The sequence below is a fragment of the Varanus komodoensis genome, unplaced genomic scaffold, assembly GCF_004798865.1.
Source record: "Varanus komodoensis strain SLA01 unplaced genomic scaffold, ASM479886v1 scaffold29_1, whole genome shotgun sequence".
NCBI classification, from domain to species: Eukaryota; Metazoa; Chordata; class Lepidosauria; order Squamata; family Varanidae; genus Varanus; species Varanus komodoensis.
The window spans coordinates 11,004,285-11,021,948 of NW_025335759.1; the positions used below are offsets into that span (position 1 = coordinate 11,004,285).

Below are 17,664 nucleotides of genomic sequence, written 5' to 3' on the forward strand. Positions count from 1 at the left end.
TCCTTAAATGGCTTCATAACTGCAGGATCAGATTTGCAAAAGAGAACTTGATTTGCACTGTGAGGTCATGCGCAGATGAGGTCTGGAAAGGGCTGAACCCACTGGGATTCCTGCATGCCTCATAAGGACAGGTTCTTTTCAAGGCTGTTTAAGGTAACACCCTATGGAAACCTTAAAAGGACAGGTGTGCCTAGTCCTCCATCCAGAAGTGGTGCTAAGGGGCAGCCCTAGAGCCCAGAATCTCTGCCCGACCACGTGGAACCCTCCGGGTTGTCAGTGACCAGGCAGGCTGGCAAAGCAGGTGGTCACCTTTTTACTACAAATACTAAACCTCACGTGTTACTGACCAATAAAAAGCAAGCCTTATTTGCTTGCTCTTTTCTCACTCCACCAGCAGCAACGCAGAGCGGGATTCAGAAAACACTAATCAAACTTCACTGGCACTGCATGGGTCCTTTGCCACCTGCAAAGCAGAAGTTACTGGTAATACAAACTAGATCAGTTTTGTAAGAAAAAGAGGAGCCAGGCCTAGAGATAGAGGAAAGAAAAGGGAAATGTGCCAGTGATGAAATAAAACTGTCCTTAAATTCCATGCCCCTTTGACTTCCCTGCTTCATAAACGTGGTCACTCGTTGTGGTTAAGTGTTGGTGAAGGAAATGAACCTTGTACATACTCAGAGGCACTGCTTGCTTTATTATTTCACATCTTTCCAGGGCTGAGCCTTGACACAGGTTACAGGACTAAAATTAATCCAGTAATACATAGCTAGGAATGACAAGCCCAGGGAAAGCTTGGTGTTGGGGGGTAAGGTACATTGTTCAGGGAACAATTCTGCTACAAACAAGATCCATCCAACATCCACCTCATTCCAAGATGAAGAACAATGTTAGAGTGATAAGTAACAATCGGGAAATTAAGTGCTTTTCTTTGTTAGAAGAATTCTTTGAAGGCAGGCACTGAAACCTTTAAAATTTCAACATATTTGCCAGTAGAAGGGATGGTAACGTACCCTAAAGTTTGAAAAGAAAAGCGCAACACAGGCAAGCCTGAGAGAGAACCATGTTTAGAATCTATTTCATTCTCGACCAACTGAAGAAAGTGAAATGCTTCCTACAGATCTTTCCTCTTTTCCAAGAGAAGAGAAGATTTAAGGCCTTCCTGTCTGAGCGCCTCATCACTACTTTGAAGCAAAGTAGTGTTGGGCTTCTGGGTCAAATTTCAGGAAGCCTTACTCCAGCACCATGCCAGCCTTGCATTTATCCCTCTGAAGGTACCCTAGGTGATGGTACAGACCATACGCAACAGGCAGCCAAGTCGGGGCATTCACCTGTCCGTCTGCCTTACCCATGTGTCAAGCAGGGGATCTTCTCTGCACACGAAATGGGCTGTTTGGGAATACGAAGCTGAACCTTCCCTTGGGTCTGCACAGAGCACATAGAAGGTGTGTGTCTTCACCAGCAAAAACCCTTTCCCCCCATGCCAGTCTTGGCAAAGAGGGCCGGTGGGAGGGAAGCAGTGCCAGATGCAGGAGATAAGATAGTGGAGAGAAGGGAATTCAGCTCCTCTGGCCTGTTTCCCCCAGTCCAAGTTCAGGTATGATGAGCAAAGAAACGTACACCCGGTGTGAATGACAAGGACACGGCGATTTAATGACACGGTGCCCCAGTCATTAAATTTAGCTGTCCGCTGAGGTCGCCCAGGACCTCTAATCTCAGGCAAGCTGCCTGAATAGAAAAGGCACTTTAGAATCTCCTGGTTCCACATCCTCGTGTCGCGCACTCAGAATGTCAGAGCCCTGGCAGAGGCTGTGAGCATTCAATAATTCTGCACAGAGCAGAAATCTGGCATTGGGAAGAGAAGTCACTATCTTTGTAAGAATTTAAAAAGCAAGTGTCTAGGCCCCAAAGTGTCACATGGGGCAGGGATGGGTAAGAAATTCATTTTCTCAAAGCTGTCTGTGCACTTGCCAACCCTAAATACAAACCAGGATGCAGCTTGCTGTCCAAATCCATACACATCCAGAGCTTGCAATGTGGTTCACATGAAAGAAAGAGAAATGCATACAAAAATGTAGCCCTTTTCAAAAATGCACGCACTTGCAAAACATGGGCACAGGCATATGCCTCAATTAAGGGGAAATGCAGTACATTTGCAAAACTACACACCAAATGCGTAGATTTGAAGAAATGCCTACATTTGAAAATGTGCATGAAAATGCTGACCATATGGACTAAAAAAAGGAATTCAGGGATGCAATTCAGAAAGGTGAAAGATGGTCTGTTTTTCCTGGCCGCACAAGGCAGCTGAGTCGGCCGCCTGTGTCCAAATTGTCCAAATGTGCCCTAGGTTTTAGACCTGCTTCCTATAAGACATGTTAACAGGGAGCGATCCTGCCACCTTGGCAAAGGCACCAACGTTTTCACTGCACATAAAGGTTCCTGATTCACACCTTGGCATCTCTTGACTATTATTATTTTTTAAGTTTTCAAAAGCATTGAGGAAAACCTTGGCAAGCCAGTGCTTCATAGATCTCACGCCCTCCAAAGTTCAATGAAAGGTAAAACCTTATGGAGCACAAAGTCACGTGTTTATAAGGAGACAGAGCACCTGAGCTATTCCACCAGCTTAAGGCTACTTCTCTCGTTCTTGTAGGTTCTATGTAGGCACTGAAGGCAAGCAGGGCGAAGTAGAAAAGACTGAAGAGTGGATCCATGTAATCATCAAGTTGGGGGGAAGCCTCCGCTTCTTCCATGATTCTAAGAAATGCAGGGGGGTCTCGGGCCAGTCCCAAGGGCTGCCCCACCCACCCTCCTGGTATTAGTGCAATTTTTCCTTCCATCTGATTCACTGCATGTCAGTCCCCCAGGAGGACGTGTGCCAGGGAGGCCTCACAAAGACCATCGTATTTCCTCCCCCTTCAGTTTGTCCGCAGGGAACTTGGCTTTGGCAAAGAGCTCCCAGCTGCCAGCTGACTTCAAAGCGGGAGTTAAGCCTTTTCCTTCAGAGCCGGCAGGGGAGCCACGTCCCTTCACAAAGCCACAGAGGCGTCTGCCGCCTTGAGCGTGGTCTCAATTTCCAGCCGTGCTTCAGCCTCTTTGTACTGACTGGGAAACATGCTGCTCCCCACCAAGCTAGCGGTGCCCTCCTGCTCGCCACCCCCGGAGAGCATGAAGGGGGCGGACGCGCTCGACTGGGCTGCATACGTTTCGAGCAGGAGCTCCTGACCGGCGGCATCAGGAAAGTCCATGGGCGAGGGCAGCAGAACGTCGCTCAAGCTGGGCCCACTGTAGGAAGAGAAGTCTGGAGCGAGGCTGTATTCCTCGAACAGGTCCGGCACAGTGATGCGCTCCAAGCTGCTGATGAAAGGCCTGTCTTCGGGACACGGCAAGGAGCCAGCTGCAATCAGAGCAAAGAAATCGCCACTCCTCAGGGGGGTGGAAAGCAGCCACCGATCCCTCCCTGACGCGGGGGGCAAGCTTCCTTGCCGAGCCAGCCCAATTTTGTCCCCCCTTGGCTCTGTTGCAGGAACCGGCTTCTTTTAGAATCGTTCCCCCTCTCCCAAACTGGGGGGCATGGGGGGGGGGAAGAGAATGAGAAAGAGAAAGAAAGAGAGAAATGCTTAAGCCCTTTGACCAATTTCTTCCCAAACCGGGAAAATGCTGGCCCTACCTGTTGATACTGGCTTACTACCGCCATGGCTCTGCAACAGACTAAGCCGGAAATCCTTGTGAGGAGCTTTCAGGCAGGGCTAAGGGAAGGGGCTGTTGTCACAAGCCCTCCACCCCCATGTCGGGGGCATTCCTTTGATCCACCCAGCTGTTGCCACTGACCAACCTGCCGAGAGATTGGGAAATTCGAAATGGTCCAGGTAGCCGAGTTTCTTCTTCTTCCTCTTGGCCCCAATCCCATGTGGATCTGGGGAAGGGAAAGGGAAAGGAAGTCTGTTGCATTTGGCCGTGGCCGGTGGGCTACCCAAGCCCCGTCCCTGGTCCGTTTCCATCGGCACCAACCGGAGGGCTGCGCAGTTTCCCCGGAGCCTACAAACCTGGGCCGGAGAGCTCATCCAGGACATCAGGCATGCCTTGCTTCCTCTTTTTGTTGACCCTGTACGTGTCTGTCGAAAGATGAAGCCCAGCTATTACGCTCGCTTCCTCAATCATACTGCTATCCTGCCCCTCTTCCAAAGACCTCACAGATGCTTCCCATTCAGGCATTGACTGGGCCCAGAACCGCTGAACCGGTGAGATTTTTGCCTTCACAGATCCACTCCCTGGCTCAGAGGCTTTGCACTTCTAGCCAAGGCCTTTTCCCCAGAAAACCCACATCTAGGCACCGAGGTGGGAAAGACGGCATACCCACCAGCTGGACGGACAAGCGGTTTGACTCGGCTCACGGCAACCCCTTCCCTGCCTATCTTACCGTTGTCTTTGGGCAGGTAGATGAAGTTGAAGGCCTCACTGGAGACACTGTCAGTCAAGCGGCGCAGATACACCTCCACCACCACCGGTTCCACGATGTCCAGGTGCTGGTAAGGCGGTGTCTTGAAGACGATGGCGATCTGCCGGTGGACGTCTGCTTGGGAGAAGTCAGCCTTGCTCTCCCACGCGTCTTTCCGGAAGATGATAGAAATGTCTTCTGCAAGGGCGTCGGAGAAGAGGAGTGAGGACGGTGGGTGGAAAGAGGCAGATTAGCCTGGGTGGGGCGGGCGGGAGGCCTTCAGTTGCTGCTGGTTCTCCACCACAGCTTCCAGAAGAGCGTCTCACGGATGCCCAAACAGCGGGCTCGCTCGGCCCTCCTACTAGCAGGGCTGGGGCCAAGCATGGCACAGCTGGACACCTGCCAAGGGCCCCCGAAGTCGTTTCTCCTCCAGTGCTGCAACCCGCTCGCTTCCCCGTTCCTGTCCCTGCCCAGGCAAGGGTGGCGCAGGGGACACCGTGGCCGATTTGCCTGCCGGATCAGCAAGCGAGTGGCAGCAACAAGCTGGTGGCGGTGGCAGAGGGGAGTCGCTGTGAGAGGGGGCGCATGGAGCGTGTCTTCGAAAACTAGACGCCAGCAGCAACACCTGGCTCAGAACAGAGGCCGGCTGGGCAGCCTGATTTGCTCTGGAACGGCCTTTCAGAGGCCGCAGGAGTCTTCCTCACTTACCTTTCTGGACCTTATCACACAGCAGGTACAGCTCCTCTCCACCTGTGCAACTCCCATACTCCTTATTCATCCGGTATATTTTCAGCTCTGATGTGTTTGTGGATTCTGGGCACACCAAAACCCACCGTGTTAGAATGTGGTCCACCCTGCGTACCTCACCAAGGTGCATTTTCTTTTTTAGCCCTGTTCGCCTTGCCACTGAGTTTTCTGAGTCTTCTAGGGTTTCAGCCCTGTAAACAGGACCGATTCCTAACCCTCTAGGCACTTTCAGATGAGGTTTTTGTTCTGCAAATACCCCATCTTATTCACAGTATTTTATATGGGCTCCAAGCAATCCCATCTTCCACCCGTTACCTGCCCAGGTTGTCCCACTGCTTCTTCCAACTTTTGCTTACGCTGGAACATTTATTAAGGAAAAAACGAGAGAAAGACAGCATTCTCCAAGTCATCTGCCCCCATGCCTGACCCACTCAGGTGCCGATTCTACTCGCCCTCAGTTCCTTCCATTATTTTCTTTTTCGGGCGCTGCCAGAAATAACCCGTTGCCCACTCCCCCCGGAATACCCCATGACTTACTCTTATCAAAGATGGGTTCTGAGAGAACGGGTTTGAGGTTCTGTGTCTTTCCCATGCTGTCCTGGTAGGATGCTTGGAAGCAAATTCTGACCACATTCATGTCAACCTCCTGGTGATTTTTTAATGATCCCGCTGGACGGAGAGAGAGAAAAAGAAAGCGTGAGTAAGCGCACAGAAGTCAAGTGCAGGATACAACCAGGCCATCTTCTCTCATTCCAGCCCTACATGTAAAAACAGCCAGCCTTTTAACTATCCTAACCTCAACTATAAAACTCCATGGAAAAAGATGTATTTTTCATAGCCTGCACATGCGAGAGCTGATATAGCGGTTAGAGTGTTGAACTGGATCCAGGAGATCTGCTTCTAGTCCCTGCTTGGCTACAAAGCTCAGTAGGTGATTCTGGGCCAGTCACTGATTCTCATCCTGCCCTACCTCACAGGGCTGTTGTGAGGCATAAGACTGAGAAGAGGAGGAGGAGAATTAGGTAAGCCACCTTAAATTCCTTGAAGGAAAAAAGGGTGGGATGTAAATATAATAAATATAGTAAGTATTGTAGGAATCTAGTCTGATTTAGAAGAGTTTATGCATGGCTTCTAACCAGTCAGATCCAGGGACATTCTGCAAAATGCCAAAGAAAGGCCACATTCTGGACTGATTTGTCTTTAGGTAGAGGTGTTCGACCTCAGGCCAAAAAGCAAAAACCAGCCCTCTGAGGTTTCTCAGAGGACACGCCCCTTTCCTGGCTCCTCCCCCTTTCCTTCTTCCCGTTTGCTGGCCTATTGGCTTTCAGACCATTTTCCCCCCATATTATAAGATTGACATTCCTCTCCTAAGACTTAGTGATTGATAGTCAAAGGTTTAAATTGCAAACCTTTCGACGCTGCCCACCCAAGAGCTTCTCTGGAGGTGAAACCAGCGAACAAGTTTAACACACCGGTCATACTAGCTGCCTGCAACGGTAAGGCTCCGTCCCAAGATCCCGGTTCCAGACTTAGGATAACTGACACCTCATATGGGATCTTACCCCGTCCCCTTCCCCCAGCCCAGCCTCTCAGGCCTGAGAATGGCTCTTAGAAGCACCCCCACCCCCCACTCACCTTTGAAAGGATCAATCCCAAGCTGCAGCTTTTTCTCTATGGATTCTTCTATGTCCTTCTTCTTCACACACTGGATCCCAAGGTTGTTAAAACTATGAAGCGATCAGAGGGGAGTTTGTGGTTAGGAGGCCAAAAGAACATCAGAGGAGTGAGTCTACAGGAACGTATCCAGCTGATTTCTGCAAACTCAGACCTGGCCCAACTAACTTGGTACTGTTCTCAGGACTGCTCCCAGAAGTCCTTCCCAGCCCTGCCTTAAGATGTGAGCGATCGAGTCCGGAATCTTTTGCACCGAAGGCACACGATCCATCACTGAACAACAGCCCTTCCCGGGCCAAAATGCCAGAGCTTCGCTGCCTCTCCATGGCTATTCCCTCCCAGAGCCAAATGTGGAACGGAGAACCCTCTCCTGCCTGTCCAGAGCTAAGCCCTCCTCAGATGTCACAACGTTTTCCCTGCGAGGGTGCGAGACGTGCGAGGCCTCACCTGTGCTTTGGGTTGACCCGGGGCTTTAGTGTCACTTCGCAGAGTCCGTTGTGGCAGTCCTTCCCTACCAGGCTGTGGGGGTGGATTCGGTGGGGCCAGTCTTTCCACACCAAGCAGGCCGTCACCTTCACTTCGGAGATCCCTGTAAAGTTCTGCAGCTGGGGGAAGACAGGCAGGGAAAGGTTCGTGCGATTGTCTTCGCCGGCAGAGAGAGAGCGGCCTTGCCCCAAAGGACTTTCCCAAAGGCAGGACTTCTGTGCGGTCTGTCCAGCAGGAAAACGCTTTGTCCATTCTTTGGGCATTTCTAAGTAAAGCCTTCTGTCCCGGGCAGTGCCAGTTCTGTTTCTGAAGGCCTGCGGGCGCCATCTGTTTCTGAAGACCCTCTGCAGGTGCCCCATCCGGCCATCCCAATTACAGGGGGCACATGCAAACAGCAAGCAGGCACAGAGCCAAACCCTGGCACACCCGTCCTCACATACACGCCACGGAGATGCCCTGCCTCGGAGCACCGATTCCGGCTCAACTGCACCGTGTGTTGAAAGTGTAGCAGTGTCTTTCCTCTTTTCAGCCCCTACATACGGGATCAGAACAACTGAGATTGTACTCCCCTTATGGAAAGCTTTGGTACAACCATTCTGGTCGCCTTAGCTGAAAAAGGACATTCTTGAGGGGGAAAAAGTATGGAAAAGGGCAACAAAAAGGATCAGGGAGTGTCTCTGAAGGAGAAAGAGGACACAGACTTCTATCAAACTTGGAATTCCTTTTATTATTGGTTAGAGAAACGGGACTATGCATTGACTTAAATATGTTTATGGATTACTATTAAAAAAAAAGTACGGGGGGCTGACCCAGTAGGTCTGATGCTTCTAATGATTGATGATTTTTAGTTTCTTTTTGTTAGTTAGTAGAAAAATAACAATAAAACTTACTTTAAAAAAAATGATCAGGGAGATGGAGCAGCTTCCCTGGGACTCTTCCGCTTAGGAAAAAGGCAGGTAAGGGGCGACATGATGGAGGTGTTCAAAATTATGCATTGTGCAAAGAAAGTGAAGGAGAAAACATTTGTCCGCCTCTCCCATTACACCTGAACCCAGCAGCGTAGCCAGTGGCGGAAGAGGAGAACTAAACAGGTCATTAACTGCAACTAAGCCGAGTGTTATTGTAATTATATTGTTATTCTATTCATAGCCTGCCTTTCCCTTGCAAAGAACCCAAGGCGGCTTACACACCTTCCTCCTCTCCATTTTATCCTCGGGCTGAGAGTCTGGGACTGGCCCCAAGTCACCCAGTGGGCTCCATGGCTGAGACAGGACTAGAACCCGGGTCGCCTGGGTCCCGTCCCGCACTCCGAGCTGCGACCCCACCCTGGCTCTCGTGGCACCAGGCCCTGGAGGCTGCGGGGGCCTGCCCGAACCTCGCTCCGTCCGCAGGCGCCCAGCACTGCTCCCCGGAAGCAGGCCCAGAGCCCCGCCCGGCCGCCCACACCCACCTCGATGGTCGGCAGGGTCTTGTTGGTGTCCGTGCTGCACTCCCCCAAGATGCTTCCGGCGGACCGGCCTTCGCACTGGTAGCGGAAGCGCATCCCCCGCTGCTTGGGCTGCTCCGTGATGACCAGCCGGGGCGGCTCCAGGAGGACGTCCTGCAGCGGCTCCTGCAGCATCGCGGGATGCATCGCGGGGGCGGGGGGCGCCCAGGGGCCGTCGGCGAGCCTGCCCCCGCCGGGCAGGAGAGCGGAGGGTGTCCCTCTTGGGACCACCTGGGGCCGCAGCGTCAGGCTGCTGAGGTTCTGCGAGAGCTGGGACGCTGAGCGATCTTGGGGGGCGGGCGAGGCGGGGAGGCGGGGAGGCCCGTAGGGCTGCAGGCCGAGCTGCAGCAGGTTCTTCCCCACGGGCTCGGCCGGCCTCTGCATCCCGCCGTTGGAGCACCGCGGGACCAGCCGGGTCGGGCCATTGAGGGAGAGCTTGGCTGGGAGTGAGGCAGGGCCTGCCTCGAAGCCATCTTCCTTGATTAGCTCTTCGATGATTTCTGGAAGGTGGATGGAGAAAGAGGGCAATTAGCTTCCGGATTCAGCTCAAGGCACGAGGATTTGCTTAATTTTTTCAGTGTTCTTTATTTTTACCCCACTCTTTGGTGGAAAAGGGCCTGAGAGAGGCAAACGAAGAAGAATGAGGCAGTTCCTACCCTCAAACTTACAACATAAACGACACAAAAGGAAAAGGGATCAAGGAGGAAGGAGAAAAAAAGCACACCTTAGATACTAGTTCCTATTTTGAAAGTTTGTATATATGTTTTTTTCTGGTAGGCAAGGGCTCAAACTAGTTCCCTCTAACTTTACCTTCTATGGTTGATAGATGCCCATTCCTGACCATCGGCCAAGCTTTCTGGGAATGATTGGAACTGCAGTCTAAGACATTTCGAGGGCACATGGTTGAAGAAGGCCGTTACAGGAGAACCAGGTTCCAAGCCGTGACAGCATCAAATTAAAACATTCAGGGAGCACGGAGCTGTACAAATGGAGAGCCAGCACTGACCTCTTCCAACTGTTTGCTTTCCTAGCAGCAAATGGTTTCCCTGGAGGATTTGCCAGTTACGTAATCGCTGCTGCAAAGGGCTGGCGAGTTAAAAACCAAGCACTTCAGCCAAGAACCTGAGCGTACGCAGAGGCGGTCCTGAACCCCAGAGCCAATCCACATATCTGACTCCGCAAAGGCACGACAAAACACCCACTTCCGTTTGTGATCCATAGAATCACAGAACAGCAGAGTGGGAAGGGGCCATGAAGGCCATCCAGTCCAACCTCCTGCTGCTGCAGGACACCAAGTTACACCATCCCACTCAGAGGGCTGCCCAGTTTCCTTTCGATTCGTACATCCTATGAATGTATGCATGGAACATCATGAGAATAACCTTCTGAATAAGCTAGCTCTGCTCATTCTGTCCACACACACACCCCTTTCCCCAGAGCCCAAGGAAAGGAAAATCCGCCAGTCCCAAAAGGAAGGAAAATGTTTTCCAAACCTCATCCCAAGTCTCTGTTTCCCACCTGGTACCTCGACCTCCTATTCCGCTGTCAGAGCTCCTACCGAGGTGGGAGAAGGGGTAGAAGGAAGAAACTTGAACGATGAGGGGAAGCAAGCCAGGGAGAGGGAAACAGCGAGGGAAGAAGTAGAGAGAGCAGGCAGAAAGGGGTCCAAGGGAGAGAAACAGTGAAGGCAGGGGTCGTGAGTAAAGAGAGAGAGAGAGAGAGAGGAAGAAGTTTGTCTGAACAAGGAAGTAAACCTTTCCTTCCCCTCCTGCCCGCCAAACATCTGATACGATGCAGGCCCAGGAGCAGGAAGGAGCACTTCGTATCCTAATGTTTTTTGAGGGTTTCTTTTTCCACTTTAAAATGATTCCTGAGGGGAGCAGGAAGTGGAGACACCGCTGGAGGTCCCTGCATGACTTTACTCGCTGGCTCAGTCTGCGGACTGTAACTATGATGGCCGTGGCTTGTTGAAAAAGCTTACCTGCCCCGTACAGCACTTCAAAGGACCAAAAGCAGGTTGAGGGTTTTTTTCCCAGTAACATGCAACCCATACTGGGAAATCAGGGAGAAGCAGGGGGACATGGGGGGACGCATGAGGGGAAGCGCAACCTGGGGTTGTGATGTGTGAACCGTTTTGTCAAGACTTGAATGCGAGTCTGATTGGGCCACATGGAGATGAGGTGAGCAAGATGCTTTTACCAAGAAACTCTGTACCTTTCTGCCCCTCAAAAGGCCATTCTGTCAAACGCCTTTCCAAACGCGTAATCAAATGAACTGCTCCACTGTTCCATAAATGAAGATAAAAGCCTCTCCGTTAAAGCAAAGAGTGATTAAGCCTCTCCCGTACCTGTTGCTGCACCCTTCCTTATGCACCAGACCAGAATCAAAAGAATTTCAACTGACTTTCTGCTACACTTGCATGCTGAGTGACTTATACCTGCAGTTTATCACTCAAATGCCCAAGGTGCGACCCCGGCAGGTGCTTCCATATGGCTCACTAAGCAAAGTTCTTTGGGCCGTGCACAACAGTTAAAACCTTAAACAGCGGCATAAGGTACACTATGAAAGTTTAAAACTACAGTTTAAAATCGAAATGCAAGTCAAAGATTAGCAATGAACCAAAGATTTAAAACACAGAAGGGCGCAGTTAAAACAGAGAAAAGGCACTCCTGGTCGGGGAATCCTAGGAGTTCAGAAGCTTCTGAGGTATAATTCTTTTGCAGAGGATTATACCTCAACAGATTGAAAGCAGAAACTGAAAGAATAAAATGCCTGAGAAAATAGGAAGGTTTTTCCACAACTGAGATCCCACTGGATCTCAGAATTACATATGAATAAATCAAGCCAGAGGTACATATATCCATCATATATCTCAAGAATTTCTTCTTACCTGAAGTGTGTTGCTTGCCCCAAACCCCAGAATGCTTACCTAATTCATCTGCAAAAGAAAAAGTGTTGGCATTTTAAACCAGGCCAACATGTCTGCATAACATAGCACATTATCTGACTTCATTATCAGTTCTGAATTCATCCAGTTTCTAGTCCTCATGGTGGCAGAAAAGGGAATGCTGCTACTACATGTAAAAACCAGGGAAGGCACAGGTAAGAGTTTAATGGGCATGGACAAAAAAATCCCTACAGAGACCCCCAAAGGTCGAGAAAACAATGATCTTCCAATTGCAAACAATTAGAGGAAAGGGTTACTGCATCACTATTTTTATGCAAATCAAGACAACCTACACTTCTGTGAAATGAGAAATTAACTTGTATTTACTGGCTCTGCCACCAGACATGAGGTAGGAAAAGCTCTTCCTCACTCCTTCTCCCCCTGCCAACAAGAAAACAATCCGAAGTTCTTACCAGAAGTCCCTGTACTTGGTTGCATCACAGACAAGCCCGGGGCGGCACCTGCAAAGAGATATGGGCGAGTGAGAAATCCAGCAGGTGGCTGAAAATCTGAAATACATTCTCAGCTTGGTTCAGTGGATCCTGTCCCTGCACTGGCACCAACTTGATCTGAAATGAGTCAAGTCAGCACAAAGACTTCCATTTTTAAAATGGGCTGCAGTGTAAAATGTTAAAAAAAACCCTAACAGAAAAATGGATGTAAAATTCAGGCCTCCACTCTGCAGTTTAAGCAAATCTGCACACGTTGCAGAGCGAAGGTCTGAATTTTTGCACAAATCTAAAATAAAATCTCAGAAAACCCAGGGTGGCCAAGGGAGAGTGTTGCGCGCACGCACGCACACACACAGACGCTTCCTTGCTTCTCACGCAAAATGCTACAGCAAGAATATCTCTAACAATGAGTCAGTCCTGATTTGCACAAATTGCACAGAGATTCAGCTCAAATATTTCAAGCCATTTCACAGAAGCCCGCGATGCCTCCCGCGCAACGAAACCCACTTCTGAGCACCAGGTCAGAAACGCGTCAGAAGGCCACCACACGCAAGTGCAGCAGGTCTTCCAGTGCCACAGAGATCCCTAGAAGAGCGGGATGCAAGATAGGGGGCAAAATGCAAGCATGCTTCAACCCAGTCTTCTAAACAGGATTTCAGAAAAGGTTAGGGCTCTGTCCAAGCACTCATTCCACCTGCGTCAGAAGAGCATGAACCTGGGCTGCCCTTTTCTTTTTCTGCAGCTCCAGGAGAGCCTTCGAGAGCTTCTTGGCAAGCAACAATCCTGCAAAGGAAATTCACCCCATCATCACACCTGTGCATGGGGAAAGGGCTTCCCCTGCCTGGTCTCTGCTCGTCATGCAGCGGTTAAACACCCCTGCAAAGGTTAGCCACTGAAGGGTGGAACAGCCACTGGATTTCTGATTTAGTGGTGGCCACAAAGTCATGGCTTCATCTCTCCCGCATGCACAGACCATCAGGCCCGAGAGGCGGCGTCTTCTCTCCTGTTCATTTAGCACAGGTGCAATGCATGTTCCGACAGGAAAACTCCCAGGACTCCAACCTTCCCTCACTTACTTGGCTCCTGCATCTTCAGCAGTAGCCGGCTCTGCAGCCCTCAGCAGAGGAGCTAAGCGGGGAAGGTGAGGAGCTGCAGCTGGAGGGGTGAGCACAGGAGGAAGCAGAGCCGTGGTTTGCACTCAATGCCCTTCCAGGCCGCTTCCAGCTCTATTCAGAAAGTCCATCCTGCTCGTCAAGCTCCTGTTTAAAGCACAAGGACAGACCAGTCTTCTGTCTTGTGCTGGATCCAGACACGCTCATTGTCACTGTCGTATTGTGTTCCACTCGTATCCTGACTTTTTTCCTCCGGGAACCCCAGGCAGCTTACATGAGACCCATCTTTCTTGTTTATTTGTTTGGGATATTTCTACCCCGTCCAATCACTATGCGTCTCCGGATGGTTGATGGGGGGTTTAGAAATTGGATCAATAAGCACATGCCCAGTTCTCCTCCTCTCCATTTTATCCTCACAAGAACCTGGGAAGCAGGTTGGGCCGAGAGTCTGCGACCTGCCCAAAGGCCAGCACTGAGCTTCCTGGCCAGGGTCGGCTCCACCTGGCCTTCCCCACACCCGCTGGGACTAAGGAAACCACACCCTGTGCGCCAGTGTTCGACTGCAAGGAGCCTGAGACGCACGGCCAAGCGTGTCCCGAGCACCCTCACCCCAGCAGGGGCCACGGACCTGCTCTCCTCTTCCCCATCACCCTCTGCTCGTGCACTTGCCCCACATGCGGCCGTCGGCCATGGCGAGATGGAAAGCAAGTGGTGGCCATAATAAGAAAGAGCAGCTGTAGACGGCGATGGCGAGGGGACCCTTTAGAACATAGACCAAGGCCCACCTAGCCCGACATTCCAGACACACAGGGGCGCAGCAGCTGCCCCCCGGATCGCCCAAGCAGGGTGGGTGCAAGGCCTCCACCTGCCCCAGCTCCTCAGCACCTGGCGCAGGCAGGCGGGCGGGCGGGCGGGCAGGCCATCTCATTGAGGACATCTTGCCTGGACCGCCTTTGTGCAGAATCCTTAGCTGCTGTTTAGAAAAGGCTACGTGGGGAACGGGGAGATAGGGGGTGAGCCTGAGGACTTCATTAGGGGCCGCCTTCACCTCCCCATAAATCAGTCACCACTTGGTGCCCCGTATCTGTTCCTGCTGTGCCAGAGTTTCTTCAGACTGCAGATACAACTTCCATTTCTGCTGCACGTTTATTAGTATTATTATTACTACATTACATTTCTCTACCACCTATAGCCAAAGCTCTCTGGACAGTTCACGGCATTTTAAGTCACCCATCCAGATTTCAACCAGGCCCAACTATGTGTAGCTTACAAGATTCGGCAGGATCAGGCCCTTCCAGCTATATAGAAGCTTGCCACCTTCTAAGATCAAAGATCCACCCTTCACTTCTGTATGGATTCAGGAAGCCAACTTTGTGGCAGAGAAGGCAACCACAGCTACTAGTTCTGAAGGCTCTGTGCTACCTCCAGGTTCAGAGGTGGCATGCTCCTGCACACCAGCAGCTGGGGAACATGGGTGGGAGGGTGTCCTTGCACGCACGCACGCCCCGCTTTTGGGTTTCCTGTGGGCAGCTGGTTGGCCCACACCACGTCCACAGTATGCTGGAATAATTGCACAGCTCTTATGTTGTTAGAGGATTCAACTTGTCTCTCAGACATTTCACCACACCCCGGATGTAAATGATGGTGCCTGAGTGGACCCCATGACCACTGTCCCCCCAGATCGCAAGGGCAAGAAACCTCCAGAACGCTTTCGAGGCATGACTGACTTAATGCATCAGAGCCATTCTGCATTTTAAAGTACTTCCAGTGACAGCATGGAGCTCTTAGCGGCACTGCAAATACATCCAGAGCAACACAGACACACAAATATCTTGCCCCCCCCCACCCTCCCCAATGCCTACCTAGGTCATCTGTAACCCGAAGCGCCAACTTTTGTGAAGGTTCCCCACCCGGCTACCTGCAGACAACTCTCGCTCGCCACAAGTGGCCGGTGCCCATTTGACAGGCTTGAGTTATGAGAAAAGTTCTAAAATAAGCAGGGCCCTCGCCACATCGCTGCGGGCCGACGCCAGGAGCCCCCGTGCAGCCACACACGCATTCACCATCTGCTCAAGAAACTTCCTTGCTCGCCAGTTGCAATGGCGCGGGGCGGCGCGGGGGGGGACCTTCCTTTTAATGCAACTGACATCCCTGCGGTTGCGGCGGGGGGGGGACCCCCGCGGCGCGCGAGCCGACCCCCTCCTGCCCCCCTAACAGCAGCCGCTCGCGTGCGAGCGAGGCACTGTGAAGCTTGCCAGCGACCAGGCAGGCGGCAGCGCCGGGTGCGACCCAAGCTGCCGCCGCCGCCAACTTCCCAGGAACCGCAGGCAGATGCCCCGCCGGGCGCAGCCGCGGCTCCCGCGCGCCCTCCCCGCTCGGGCCGGGGCCTCGGCCTGCACCGGCGCCCCCCCCCCCCGAGCCGCCCGCCATCCAGCATCCCTCCAAGCCCGGGGCCGCTCGCCGCGCTCGCCCAGCCACTTCCTCCGGCTACCGCATACCTAGCGGGGGCACCAGCATCGCCTTCTCCGGCGGCAGCGGCGTCGGCCGGAGCGCCTGTCGCTGTCGGAGGCAATTCATGGCCCGGGCTCGGCCCGCATGCCCCCCGGCCGGCCCGAACGCCCGAACTGCCTGCCTCCCACTCTCCCCCCCCACCGACCTGAAGGAGGCCGAGGGTTCTTGGAATTCCCCCTGCTCTGCCGGCTGCCGCTTCCTGATTGGCGGAGGGCCGGGTGATGTCACGCTCCGTAGAACGGGAAAGCCCCCCTGGGTAGCGGTAAAGGGGCGGGGTGCCCAGTTCGCGGGAGGCTCTCGCTAAACAAACAAACACGAAGGGCCGGGGAGGACAGCGCCCCCCGTGCCCGCGCGCGGAGCCAGCCCACGCCGCTCGCGCCCGGAGGGGGGGAGGCAGGTGCCTGCTGGACGGCGGCGGCGGCGGCGGCGGCGGGGGGCGGCCCTGCGCCCCTGTGCTCCATTTCTTGCTTTCTCCGCCCCAAAACGAAGCGAGGAAAAACCGCCGCGCCGCCCACAGGAGAAGAGCGCTCGCTGCACGTTTGCAGGGTCGGAGCTGCCTGCAGCCGAGCCTTCTCCAACCCCGCGCTCTCCGGAGGGCTTGCGCTGCAGCGCCCGCGATCCCAACCAGCACGGGGAAGGCTGCAAGCCGAGGGCATCGCCCCGCTTGGCGGCCCATAAGCCTCGTCTTAAAAGCCAGTCCCCCCCCCCGCCCCGCTCCCCGCGATCGCCTCGTTTTTCCAGCGGCGGTTCCGTAAGCTACGCTGCGTGTGCAGAACGACGGTCTAAGGCAGACATGCCTGACTTAGTGTCCTCCCGATGCGCTGGGCAAGTCCCAGCATCCGTAGTGAGCTTGCTGGCTGGGGGCACGGGGGGTGCAGCCCCGCCACTGAGGGCGGGCAAGGCTGAAGGAGGCTGCAAGTCCATCGTTGTTTTCAGCCACAGGCCGGCCAGGCAAAGGCTTCTCTCGTCCTTTAAAAAAGAAAAATAAAGTATTGTCAAGGACTGCCCAAACTTTCGCCAATATTTGGCACTGAGCTTCCTGAGTCAAATCCAGGTCACTCTGTAGCCAGCCTACAAGTTCAGAAAGGGGTGCCCCAAAAGTGGAAGCACAGCTTATCCGGTGTAAAGACCTTTTAAAGACATACACTGTAAATTAAAACTTAGGGAGCAGAGAAAGGATGGAGGGCCAGGGCCAGACACACATGTACATCTGTCTCCTTTTTCCCCCCTTTACATAGAGTTTTTTTCTTCAGGAATCCTGCTTGGGTTTTGTGTTTAAAAATAATGAAACGAAAAGAAACAGGCATCCACAAATGCAACAGCATCGCCTGTTGTTCCCTGCCATCCTGCAACAGTGTTCTGTGGTATACTGCCCCTAAACCTGGAGGTTCCATCGCGCATATCATGGCACCCATACATAGCTTCCAAAGCACCTTCCCTGGTGTGAATTGCACCCAGTAACAATGTTCCGAGTGAAGATGTTTTGTTTAATCAGCTACACCCAAGCTAAATGCTTTCCAGAAGTGTCAAGGTACAACTCCAAGCATCCCCAGCCAGCCAGCCAGCCAGTGCTGGAACTTGTAGTCTGACCCATCTGGGGAAAACTGTTTTGGAACAATGAGAGAAAAAGGAAAGCAAAGAAATCCACTTTCCCATGACACTCCCACAACTTTGTAACTGTTAGTCATCCCACATTCTTAAACCTACTAAAGGCTCTTTCATAACCCTTAAAACGGAAACTGCTTTTAAAAATAAAGATATGGTTTTGAGAAGGTGGTGGGGTCACCAGTTAGCAAGCAAATGTTGCTCTC

At 52.5% G+C, this 17,664-nt stretch overlaps 1 protein-coding gene across 2 annotated transcripts; it reads right to left on the minus strand.

Annotated features, from left to right (window-relative positions):
• Positions 1-674: 674 nt before the first annotated feature.
• Positions 675-16,054, minus strand: RELB (RELB proto-oncogene, NF-kB subunit). Of its 2 annotated transcripts, none has more exons than XM_044434830.1 (12): positions 15,999-16,054; positions 12,192-12,239; positions 11,761-11,769; positions 8,796-9,331; positions 7,307-7,464; positions 6,821-6,912; positions 5,723-5,854; positions 5,147-5,251; positions 4,421-4,636; positions 4,047-4,115; positions 3,836-3,916; positions 675-3,397 (listed from the first exon to the last, which is right to left on the minus strand). In XM_044434830.1, exons 2-12 carry the CDS (start codon positions 12,214-12,216, stop codon positions 3,030-3,032), a joined length of 1,791 nt encoding a protein of 596 aa, XP_044290765.1. In that variant the 5' UTR covers positions 12,217-12,239; positions 15,999-16,054; the 3' UTR covers positions 675-3,029. The 2 variants fall into 2 exon arrangements, with proteins under 2 accessions (XP_044290765.1, XP_044290764.1); XM_044434829.1 differs by lacking the exon at positions 15,999-16,054 and adding an exon at positions 15,841-15,980.
• Between the last annotated feature and the right edge of the window lie 1,610 nt (positions 16,055-17,664).

What these genes read in the sequence shown, in the direction of transcription:
- RELB (XM_044434829.1), bottom strand. Translation starts at nt 15,919, where the DNA reads ATGAATTGCCTCCGACAGCGACAGGCGCTCCGGCCGACGCCGCTGCCG. An exon ending in GATGCTGGTGCCCCCGCTAG is followed by an intron (nt 12,240 to 15,840) that starts GTATGCGGTAGC and finishes ATCTCTTTGCAG; the next exon opens with GTGCCGCCCCGGGCTTGTCT. An exon ending in CTACCTGCCCAAAGACAACG is followed by an intron (nt 4,116 to 4,420) that starts GTAAGATAGGCA and finishes ATCTTTCGACAG; the next exon opens with ACACGTACAGGGTCAACAAA.